This window comes from Callorhinus ursinus, unplaced genomic scaffold (genome assembly GCF_003265705.2).
Source record: "Callorhinus ursinus isolate GAN/ISIS: 27379988/994484 unplaced genomic scaffold, GSC_fseal_2.0 scaffold69, whole genome shotgun sequence".
Classification (NCBI taxonomy): Eukaryota; Metazoa; Chordata; class Mammalia; order Carnivora; family Otariidae; genus Callorhinus; species Callorhinus ursinus.
In genome coordinates this window covers 5,190,707-5,202,831 of record NW_027397131.1, presented here as the reverse complement: position 1 = coordinate 5,202,831, position 12,125 = coordinate 5,190,707, and the positions used below count along the sequence as shown (strand labels likewise).

The 12,125-nt window shown below is 42.3% G+C and overlaps 1 protein-coding gene across 5 annotated transcripts in view; it reads right to left on the bottom strand.

Moving 5' to 3' along the window:
- Positions 1 to 11,838, bottom strand: part of FAM13C (family with sequence similarity 13 member C) — a 169,392-nt gene extending 157,554 nt beyond the window's left edge. For 4 of the 5 annotated variants that reach the window (XM_073886244.1, XM_073886245.1, XM_073886242.1 and 1 more), the window contains exons 1-3: positions 11,457 to 11,620; positions 5,197 to 5,253; positions 1,272 to 1,476 (exon numbers count right to left, since the gene is read on the bottom strand). In XM_073886244.1, coding sequence (XP_073742345.1) covers positions 1,272 to 1,476; positions 5,197 to 5,253; positions 11,457 to 11,518 — 324 coding nt within the window. In that variant the 5' untranslated portion in view covers positions 11,519 to 11,620. The other variant, XM_073886246.1, reaches the window with a different exon arrangement.
- Between the last annotated feature and the right edge of the window lie 287 nt (positions 11,839 to 12,125).

The window sequence follows — 12,125 nt, the reverse complement described above, 5'->3', positions numbered from 1 at the left end:
CAGAGGTGACCCTTAGCAGGAGATTAAAGATCAGAGCCTCCCTGAGACTCGTCAGACTCTGGGGGCAGCCCTTTGGGTACCTGTATCCTCCCCAACACCATACTCCTAATCAGATTAAGTGCTGAGTGCATTCAGTAATAGGTAGAGTCTCAAGTTTATCATAACTCAAATAGTATTTCCCATTCACTTCTGTCTGAAACTCAACTTAGTTTAAAATAATTACAACACAGCTTTATGAATGCAGAGGGCACTTTCAATTTATTGCAAAATTAACTGACTAAATAAGAGGTCCTAATGCCAAGGAAGAAATGAGATAAACATCACAAGACAAATAAGAAAATGACAGGGCCAAATAAAGTGTTCAGCCAAAGTTGTTCTAACAGGAAGATTACCTGGTGCCCACTCGCTATATAGGATTGGACTTAAAGTTATACAATTAATCTGTTACATGTAGAACCTCCCACATTATTTTTAAGGTTTAAATGTTAACAAAAAAGCAAAGTTAACATTAATGAAGCACCCATGTCCCCAAAACTGTATTAGGTGCATTACAAGTATAATCTCATTAATCTCCTAGTAAAGTAAAAGTGGACTATATTCATTTAATCTTTTTTTTAAAAAGCGTCATAAATTATTTAAGGAGTTTTCTAAGATTTAAAAACATCACATTCTTTGCCACATCCCTCTACAACTAGAGAAAGTATTTTTTTAAAAATTATAAAATATTAATGTACTACCCAAATCAAGTTAAAAAAAATTGCTACATTCATTCATTTAAATACTTAATTGACCTCAAAGAACCTGATACCACCCACCCACACACCCACACACACACAAGCACATGCGCACTTGAATATTTACCCAAGTCTTCTAAAGGGCAGGCTAAGGTGAGTGGATCCGGGTAAACTAGGGATTTTTGATTTGCTAAGAAGAAATCAAGTTTGGGGCAAGAGCTACATGACCTGGGTTTAAGTGAAGATGGCTGGAGATCCTCCTCCACTCTCCCCTGCAAGAATGCAGCCGCTCCTCTGAACCAATAGCAAAGCCCAGGCTTTTAGGGGTCCGTTGGAAAGGGCGCTAAATTACCAGCCTGCTGAGCACACTGCGCTGGGGGTGCCCTCCGTGCGTCCCAGGCCGGCGGTAGGCGCACTGACCCGTCAAGCTCACTAACCACCTCCTGCAAAATAACGCGCTCACACTGCCCGCCAGAGCGGTGCCCTCGCGGGAGAAGCGCCCATTCGGCAAAGGCCTGAGGTGGTAGAGCCCGCTACCTGACTTTCTCCGTGGCTCCTCCCGCTCTCCGCCTTGAGCAGGGTCTTGGGCTTCCGGGACTTGAAGTTGCCCATGCTGGGTCGCAGCACGCCGTCCACCAGCACCGTCTGCTCTACATGCTGCGGCGGCGCGCGCCACGGCGGCGGCGCGGGCTCCTCTAGGAGAGCCCCGGCGTCGGGGTAGTTTTCTTTATTGTCTTCATCTCTAAAACAGGAAAGACCCAATTTAGAAAGCACCCAAAAAAGTAATAAGCTGCTGCGGGAAAGCGGGGCTGGCACACTCATTGCTGCTCTATTTATATGGTAACTAGCAAAATGTGTGGGGTGGACTTAGTTTCACAGGAACAAGAACCTAAGAAATGTGAATTTCACTGTTTAGATCACTCCACATTCCCTTCTAATCTTTACTAGTGGATACATACTTCTTTTTTGTAGTTGTAACTTTGTGCATACTATCATATTTTTTTAAATTTTTCACTTCAAGATGCTTTCATGTATGTATTTTTTTTCCTCTGACAAAAATGTGAGAATCAGATTAGAGATTGTCAGTCCGGTTTTATAGATTAAGACTCTAGAACTCAGGGGCACCTGGGTGGGTCAGGTCATGATCTCAGGGTCAGGAGATCAAGCTCCAGGACGGCTATGAGCAGGGTGTGGAGCCTGCTTAGGATTCTCTCTTACCCCCCCTCCTCTCTCTAAAAAAGACAAAAAAAGAAAAGAAGGAAGGAAGGAAAAGAAAAGAGAAAAAACTCTAAAACTCAAAGATTAAATGAAGTGCCTGAGAAGGGCTTATTCACCCAGAGACCTGGAGTGGTAGGTAGGTCTTCAATCTCTCCTGCATATATGTACTTGATTCAAGGCATGATACTTCCTCCTCACTGGCATGTTTAGAATCATGTCCCTACTATTTTCAAAGGCCTCGAGAAGTTTAACAGGTTCTATTTTGATAGGAAACATGCTACTCAGATAAAATATAAAACAAGGGCCATGTTTTACCCAACCAAACAATCTGAACAACCACACTCAAAGATTCTTGTCCAGGTCCCATCAGTGTGGAATTGCTGGAGGTGACTAAATGGGCTGGTGTCACCTTCACACATTTAGTGCTGGAATGGCACTTTTAATTTTCACTAACCAATTAAATTCATACAATATAACCCTACTGTTTCAATTTCCTCAGAAGTAGTGACATAACACTTTTATTTGAAGCCATTAGTCCCTGTTAAATCTAGATGCATTTATTTTCTTATTTTGCTAAGAATTCAGGGATATAACCAAATGGGGTGTTCTCTTTATACAATTAATATTGTCATCCTTAATCCACTGGCAATCATTTGGTACTAGATCATGTAATTCTCTAGGGGGAGACCACTTCCCCTCAGTGGTGTTTTCCCTCCTGCTCCTGAATCCGAGCATCCATAAAAGATTTTGGCAAGGTCAGATAAGAAGCAATTCCTTGTAGCCCAAGGACACAAAAAGCCAAGAGACAAGACCAGCAAAGAAAGGATTTCTATGCCCACTGTTCAAGATGCCTTTTCACAAATAAAGCGGAGATTAAATTCACTAAACTGATATCAGGAGGATGAACTCCAGTCAGCCTCTGGGAAAAGATCAAAACAAACATCAGGATAGGAATTCTGGAGCATGACCAGGGTGGAGTTGGGCAAGGTGTGGAAATAAAACTATGTGAAATAATTAATTTTAAGCCTCAGGACAAACCTCATAATGCCTGGTAAAGGAGAACCCAACAAGTGAAATAATTCTTCAATATTAATAACTGAAAAAAATGAAATCGAAAGTCTGTGCCAGTGACACTGGTTAATATTTTCCCTTAAAATCAATTATAATTTATGATTTTATTTATTTATTTATTTTTAGAGAGAGAAAGAGAGAGGGCAGAGGGGGGAGAGAGGGGGAGGGAGAAAAGAAGGGGGAAAGAATCTCAAGCCAACTCGGCGCTGAGTGTGAAGCCTGACAAGGGGCTCTATCTAACCACCCTGAGATCATGACCCTGAGATCACGACCTGAGCTGAAACCGAGTCGGATACTCAACCGACAGAGCCACCCAGGCGGCCCAAGATCAATTACAATTTTAAATAATTCTAAGTCACTAATGGATTTGGAAACCAATATCAAACCATAAGTTGGAACTGTACTAGTTCATGTGAAATGCATTTCTCGCACTGGAAACAATGTTCATCCACGTACTTTATGCTCCTGGGTGAGAAACAAAAGGGAGAACAGCTGTCTTTACAGGAAACCTAAACGTTCCTCATTCAAGGAGGATTCTAGAACACTAAGATAAGAAAAGAAAAAGTCATGTTTCAAAACTAAAATGACTCTTCTGATAGACTCATTCCTAAGACAAAACCTGGACTTCATTTTTATATATTTTCAAGGTGCCCAAGTTTTATAAAAGTCATCTCAATCACCTCCTCGACTTGAAAAGCAAGGAAGGTGGGTGTGAGGGAGCAAAAAACATCTTTCTCTCATTACACAAATACCTAAATACAAATAGTCATCTTTAGAAATATATTTCTAACCTGTTACTGGTTTCTCAGAATCTCCAAAGCAGGAAAGTACGAGTTATGTAATTTATGCCACTACTTAGTGGAATCAATCATAACTGTGAATGAGTCTAAAAGATCCTCCTGCGTATTAGTCGTGTAGCCTGGGCCACAGCACATCACCTCTCTGACCCTCATCCATAAGATGGGTATCTCTCTACCTTGCAGAGATAATACAGTCCCTGTGAAATGCCTACCATAGAAAGCTGGCTCAAGGCCACAGCTCAATAAATGAGAGGTATTGTTACTTTCATGGGGCTTTAGCCAAGTGGTTATTTGCAAAGAAAAGACTTGAGGGTTCTTTTTAGCCTCCCCAATACCTCCAGGATAAATTCCAAACTCCTTAGTGAGGTACACAAACCCTTTGAAATCAGGTCTTTGTTTATTTCCGGAGCTTTAGTTCTTATCAACTCTTGGCCTCCTCACTCCCAAAGTCTCTCAAGCTTCCTACCATCCTGAACTGTCTGCTCTTCCTACAACTCTATTTTCTCTACCCTCTGGTGGCTTTCCAGTAAGTTGCTCCCTCGGCTTGGTAGCATCATCTTTTTCTTAGCCTCATATCCTCTCACCACACACACACAAACACACACACAAAGTCATGTGCTACTGTAATTTTCTTCAGGAATCCATCCCAGAAACCTCTCTGGGCTATTTGGTCCTTCTAAATGAATCCTCTGTCTACCTCTAGTAAAATAGCCCTTAATGCACGGTAGCATCATCATCTACATTGACTGGTTTCTGGCACACAAAATAGGCCTTCAACAATTGTTTGTTATCCAGCAAATGAACTTGAGAGTCAGAGAGACCTGAGCCCAAATTCTGTCCCAAAGTAGCTATGTTAGTTTGGATGAGCTATAATCCTTCTGAGCCTCAGTTTCCCCACCTCCAGGATGAGGAGGGAAACATCAGCTTCCTTTCAGTTGCTTAGATTAAATAATAAAATGTATGCGAAAATGCTCTGAACAAAGCAAATGTGGAAGAAGTGGTTAACTATGAAGGTTTTGCCATATCATGAACTCCTTGATGACCAAGACCATACTCCAAACACTCAACGACATGCTTAGTAAATAAATCTATAACCTCTTCCATAGGGTCTATGATGGGAACATTGAGATGGGATAATCAATATTGAATTCAGTTGACATTTACTGAGCATTCCCCAAATAAAAGACACTGTCCTGCGTACTAAGGAGAATACCCCCAAATGGACATGACAAAACTTCCTTAAGAACTGATATTTTATTACAAGAACTTAGACACAAGAACTAGCAATTATAATTCAAAGAAAAGGCTAACAACCCCAGACCTACATGGTTTCTGTCCTTCATAATTAAGAACCAAGCAATAGTGGGTCATACCTGATACTGGAGCAATCAGTCTGGTCTTCATGTAGGGAGACTGTGTCTTCGTCACACCTGGAGAGAAGGAACAAAACCACATCAGTTCCAACTGTCTGCCACAGCAGAAGCAGCAAGGGTCTAGAATTAGATTAGCACAGTAAACTAAAAAATGGAACAACCCTCACCACTCTCTCTCAAACTAGCCCCAATTCCCAGCATGTCTACCGGCTAATGATACCAATGTTGTCACATCATGTGATCTTAAAAGCTCAGAACCAGACATAAGGCTCTTTTTTCATGCACTGCTCTGCAACACCTAAACTAAAAAGATCTTGGCAAGGGCCCAACTGTTCAAAGCATTTGAGGGGACATCTAACCTACCAATGGTGGGTTATCCTTGGCTCAAAAGAGACTCCCCCATATGCCTCTTGAAATGTCCTCTGCCTCAGGCAGTCCCAAACCACACCAGCTCCCAACTGGCTTCCTCCATTGACCTCCAGACTTTCTCAATCCCCTTCTTCATCAAGAAACTTCTGGAATAACCCAGTGAAAAATTCGTGGCTCTTCTATATTGAAACATCTCCAGAGTTCCACACCACCTGGGGGAATCTATAGTAGGACCATTCTCTCCCTCGAGTGTGGGAAGGAGCCTTTGTTCCTTTTCTCAGCCATTCCCACCCCACTCCAGCCTGGAATGCTTTTTCCACCTTCAACTCCTACTCATCCTTCACTGCCCAAGTGAAGTCTCATAAGTCCCATGAACCTTCCCAGCCAAGTTCACCCACAGGCCACATACCTACTTTAAACCTTAGTACATAAATGTTTACTCTTTATTCTGAGGTTTTGGTAACCAACTATATATCTTGCCTCACACTGCTATGTAATTCCTTTGTACCTCTGACATCTCTTTAATTAGTTGTTAATTCCATGAAAAGAAATGATTTTTTCTAGATACACTGCACAGTGCCCACAGTGCTACCACAAAGTAGGCATTCAATAAATAATTGAATGGAATCATTAACTCGGGCCCCTCAGCAAGACTGGAAATATTTTAATAAGCATTTCCTGAACATTTACTGCCTTTCAGGTACTCACTAGGTATTAGGGCTGTGCATTTCAAACTCTTTGGGACTCAGGAACTGACCAGTTTGTTTTCTATTTCCAATTTACTATGGTAGTTTGGTAAAAAATGTCACAGGAATGCCAAATTCCCATAGAAGTTTTTAAATGCTTACTCCCTATTTCTGTACTTCCCTTGTCTCAGATGAGTTACAAACAACTTGGGGACCCATACTTCCAGTAGCACTCCTTCTAAAGGACACAAAGTTGAAAAAGACCTGGACCCTGCTCGGATAGAGTCACAATGTAATGAGTGGACAAAAATAAGTAACTATGTACATATATAAATATAACCATAATGTAATAATAATAGTCATACTATATGAAATCATTTACAATTTTTAAATATGCATTACTTGCAACGTTATGTAACTTATCCACAGAAGAAACTGATGAGAGCTCCAGTCCTCCTCCCTTACTATGCCTTTTCAATTATGTACTTTAATGAATTAAACAAAGGCCATCTAGATCCTAATTCTCTCTGCCTGCTGAAATACCTTATTCCTGCTAGCAGTTAAAAAAAAAAATCAGTCAACTTAACACAGTACACTTTTTAACAAAATAATTAAATTTTCTTGGTTTCTCATGTTTTTGACTGTCAGTAAACCATTCTGTCCATCTCATGAAAATAACAATTGAATTCATAAGAATTGCCTCGTCCTCCTCCATTAGAGGCATTCACCTTAACAGATCATACAGGCTTTGTAATGTGCATGAAAATGTTTCCCACTAAAAGTAACCTTGCTAAGTAGAAAAATCAGTGAAGAACAGAAATCTAGAATTTTTGCTTCCAGAGAACTAGGATTCAATCAGAGTTTCAACCCTAGAGCTCAACAATACCTATTGTTTGGGAATTTGGCAAGAACTTATTTTTCTCCCCCTCACTTGATTTATTAACCTTTCTTTTCAAAGTACAATTAGGTAAAAATGGAAACTCGGTACCAGAACATACAAAGTTGCCCATGCTTTCTTAAGTACAAGGCCAGACCGTAATTAATTGATCCAATTTTAAGACCTATTAAATGACTTCAGTTCCTGCTCAAGGAAACACAATTCCTAGGACAGAGATAGAGCAATGAAACAGATCTGTCTAGAGGCGTACATGAAAACATACACAAACTCTTTTAGTTCAGTTGGGTTGTACATTTGCTCTGATGAAGACCATTAAGTTTTACTGAAGTAACATCTCCTTTGTGACTCTTCTCCTGATTCCTTGCACAGGAGCCCCCTGTGCAATGTGGGCCCAGCTGTAAAACTGGATTCCTCAGTGGTGACCCATAGCCAGATATCCCCACTGTGGCAAGAAAATCAGCTCAGACCAAGTGCCCAACTGGTGGGAGGCCCATGGCATTCTATTCCTGTATTATAGCCCCAGTACAGGAATTTAAAGACCAGTCATCTCCTTAAATATTCAAAACTGGGCATCTTCTAGTGCAATGTTTTTCCAAATGTAAATTGTGACCTATTAGTAGGTCTTGAAATTAGATAGCAGCTACCATCATTTTGTTACTGTTGTTAGAGAAATAGAATAGAAAATATCAGTATAGTAAGGGTTAAGTGTTATTTCACAGAACATATTTAAATAAATCATGTATATATGGGTGTGTTGGATTGTGATATAAAATGTTTTTCTGACTATGTAAAAAAAAATGTGAAAAACATCTCTATTAAATCACTTCCTTTGACATTCTCATCAACTAGGTTCTAAGTCCCAGAGTTCTTGATTTGTGGTTACCCAGACGATGTATGGATAATTTGTCCTTGCAATCACTCCTTGGTGAAATGCTCAGGGTTGTTACCTTTTTCCCGATTGGGAGTTTTGTTCCCTCTGTCAACCACAAACAAGAAAAACCTCTATGGTACTTCCCAGCTCACCATCTCTTTCACAGCATCTCAGTGAACCCAACAATGCAATGAAGTAAGGGCCACCTTCACACAAGAGGTGAAGGAACTGCCCTGCATCCCAGGCAGACAGCAATGGCCACCACAGTATTTCTGCTCCCCCGTACTGGGCCTACTAACCATTCTCTTCAGTTTCTATTCCAGAAGCTCACAAAAGAAGGAGAATGAAGGACTTGTTTCTTAGAATAATGGTGGTGAAAGAAGTGCCCATGAGAAGTTCGCTTTTTTGACTTGGGGCAAATAAGAAGAGAGGCCTCGGATTGGTTATTAGTAAAACGTAGCTGTGCCAGGAAGGGGACTTCTATTCACCCAGCAGCACTGTGTTTCCTGAAAGCAAAGCAGCAGAGCTGCAGCCTGCAATCCTATGGGATTTCTCCAAGTGTGTTTCCAGAACCACTTGCGTCAGCATGACCTGGGAGTGGGCGTGAGCCCCACGGGTACCTCAGCCTCACTAGATCAGCTAGCTCCCTGGGGGTGAGGCCCAGAAATGTGAATTTTTAAACCAGATTGCCTCACAAACACACACAAACATAACTAGTATGCTTCTAAAAATTTAACGCTGACCTAAAGGTTTACAAAACCCAGACCAGCACTGAGCTGACTCCAACACAATCACCCATTCTAGGTTCCCACCTTGGGATAAAGCCTGAGAAACTGGATCTTTCACAAGTCCCAACTCCCTTCCCCAGTTCATACTGATGATCAGTTGGTTTTGAGAACCACTGCTTCAGATGATAACTAATTCATTGCAAAATTCACTGCTGGCCAGGCTTCATTCCACACGGTGGTGTAGCCAGGGCAACATAGGAGATGACCATGGAAAAACAGATGAAAGGGCCCTGCAGATACAGAACGGAAGGCCAAGGCCACTCTGATCTTGGAAGAATTTCGGCAGAAAAAGAAACTGAATTGGTCCAGAGCTGCACAGACAATGCCGGGCCTGGGAAGAACCGAGAAGAGAATAAAATCTATCATTGAGTCCCTCCCAATTCTCCTCCCCTTTGACTCTGATAGGACCCCCAGCCGGCCAGGCTGAACCCTACCAGGCTAGACTACCTGATAACATAATTTATATCAAAGTATTAATGACAACTTGAATCCGCCTCACAGGGGCACAGACTTTTTAATTTCCATTTTAATAAGAGTCACCACCAGAGGCCTGAATCCAAAAGAAATCATCTCAAGGTATAATTTCAGACACTAAGGAAAATAAGTGAGTGTGGCTAGGAGGAAGTAGGAGGGGATGGGGGTGGAGGGAGAGGAAGTTTTCAAGCAAGTGCCTCCTCTGTGTATGTTAAGACCACACCCAAATATTTGCTGAGCACCTGCTACATCTGTATCTCAGGACAGTGATCCTGGTCCTTGTTGGCTTTGGGGTAATGCCCCAAGAACCAAGGAAAATGCTTCATATAACAGAGGGGAGGAGAAAATGTTATATTACACAATGACAAGTTTCAAATGACCCTACTCTGTGTTGTGTTACACCTGTGAAGCTTTTGGTATGTTTTAAATATGCTCCTTAGATTTTTAGATTAGCCAGATGGCATTCCAGTTGTCACTTAGTGCCTTTTAAAATAAATCACCATCACTTCTCTGAAAACAACAACAGGATCTTATGCAATCAGAACGCCTTGAGGAGTGTCCAGAGATAAGGTACCAGACTTTCCCCACAATTAAGTGTAAAACCTTTTCAAAAAAATTGTCCATGTGACATCTGGAACTGAGTATCTCCATTTTGAAGCTGCTATGCCCGAGGCTGACTCTGGGGATTCAGCCACACAGGGCTCCTAAGAATCAGGCACAGAAAGCGCTGGGTGTTTATAAGCCCAGCCCAGGGAGGAGAGCAGCACCTGTGCACCTGAATGAGGAAGTCCAGGCCTATCTTTGGCCTGCATATTTTGGCACACATCCCTCCCCCCTCTCTCGGGCTTTTAGAAAACCAAAGTTGCGGCAATCTCATTAACAGATGTGGGTCCCAATGAGTATTTTATATGGCATATATTGTATATGACAGCTTCTAAAGTCACCCCGGGTTGTTGTTTTTCAAGTAACTCCATTTAAGTGAACCCAAAGCTTCACAGTAAGAGCGCAGCTTATCCAAACACAGAAACAAAAGGATGTGGGAAACAAGAGGGCCTGGGAAGCCCTGTAGAATCTCAGCCCCTCCATCACCAAGTCATTGTGACAGTGGTAAGACCTGACACTCACCTATCTATTCCCACATTTACTTGCCTTTTAGGAAACTTTAGCAAACAGTTCCCAAGTTACTGGGCTTTCTTTGTCAAACTTGCACCATTTTTTAAACATAGTTGAGTCTACAACCTTATACATCCCGTTTCCCTGAAAAGCTGTTGAATGACTTCTACCAAAAGGTCCCAGAAGTAAACATCACAAGTTAGTCTAGAGAAAGACTGCTAAATGAAGTATAGGTATTTCATATATATGTATATATGTACATTTTATATAAATTGCATATACTATTAGGAAAATATACTACATATTCATTTTTAACATATATGTATAGTATAGTATTAGGAAAACATATTAAGGAAGGGATGACAAGAATTAAAACCATGAACTATAACTAATAAAAAATACTATGACTGCTGGCCTTGAGTAAAATATTATACTCCTTCATTCCATGTTCAAATGATATTAGTTGTCTCATTCAGCAGCTTTAACCAGAGGACAAGATGATTCATTTCTCCTATAGCCAGATCTTTGAGGTCAGAAGACAAAAATGACAAAGGGCACCCAAAAAAAGTTCACTGTGTCTTAAAAATCTGTGGACAAGAGAGGGTGAGAATAAGTTTAGCCTGTTTATCACATGCGGGAATTCAACTCAAGTCATTTCACATCTATCTCCTATTTGTTGTAAATTTATACAGCATGCTCCATGAAAAGTGACACCAATGTTGGCAAAATACAACAAAGCTTCCTTTCTGACATGTCAAATAGATTAAAAAAAAAAAAAAAGCTGAGCTCCAAGAACTCAAATCTTAGAGCACTGAGCTCCAGCAAGCAATTAGCTTGTTATAATAACTCTCCCATAGCTGCTAAAAGGCTATTTCAAAGATTATTGTAAAGATTTCTGGGCCCCATCAGTCAGCACCTCTCACGATCTTCACAGCCCCCAGATTACAGGAGACAATGCATCTAACATGAAGAGCGGCTGGGGACGGTGGAGGATACCTTCACGATAGTTGCTTCCAGAGAAAGGCATGCAAAGTGTTATTTTAATGGCAAGAATCACTTACTCTGTTACAGCGGTGCTGCTGAAGGAATTATCCTGAAGGCTGAAACAGAAACAAGAAAACATCAGCCAAGTCCGGCCGGGAAGCCGTCTCCCTGATTGCTCTCCGGGAGTTAGAGCATACACACAAACATGGCATTGCAAGGCAAGTCTCAGGGCTCGCCCGGCACGCTCGCTCTACCTTGGGCTGCTGTCTGCACATGCTCGTAACGACACCCCCAGCTGGGGCCCAGCCGCACGGGCGAACCACAAAGCCCGGCAGCCCGCGAGGCTGCGGGGACAGAGCTGGGCGGGGCGCGGCGGCAGGGCCGGCCCCGGGTCCCGGGCCCCCCGGATCCCCGCAAGGAGAGCCTGGGGAGTTACCGCGACCCCAACCTCGCCAGCCCCGCGCGGCGTTTAATCCAGGCTTCTCGGTGCCAGCCACCCCCGGGGCTGGCAATGGGAAAGCCCAACCGTTTCTGCCTAGGTGCTGAAATCCCTGGGGGACTTGCCTTCTTCCAGACGTCTCCTGCCAATTTTACAGAGCTACCCCCTCTAGGGATGGAGGCTGGCAGAAATTCATCTTTCGGGAGGGAACCAGAACCGGGAGGAGGACATAGCTGCTGTTACTGGTGTGTGTGTGTGTTTGTGTGTGTGCTGCTGTTACTGGTGTGTGTGTGTGTGTGTGTGTGTG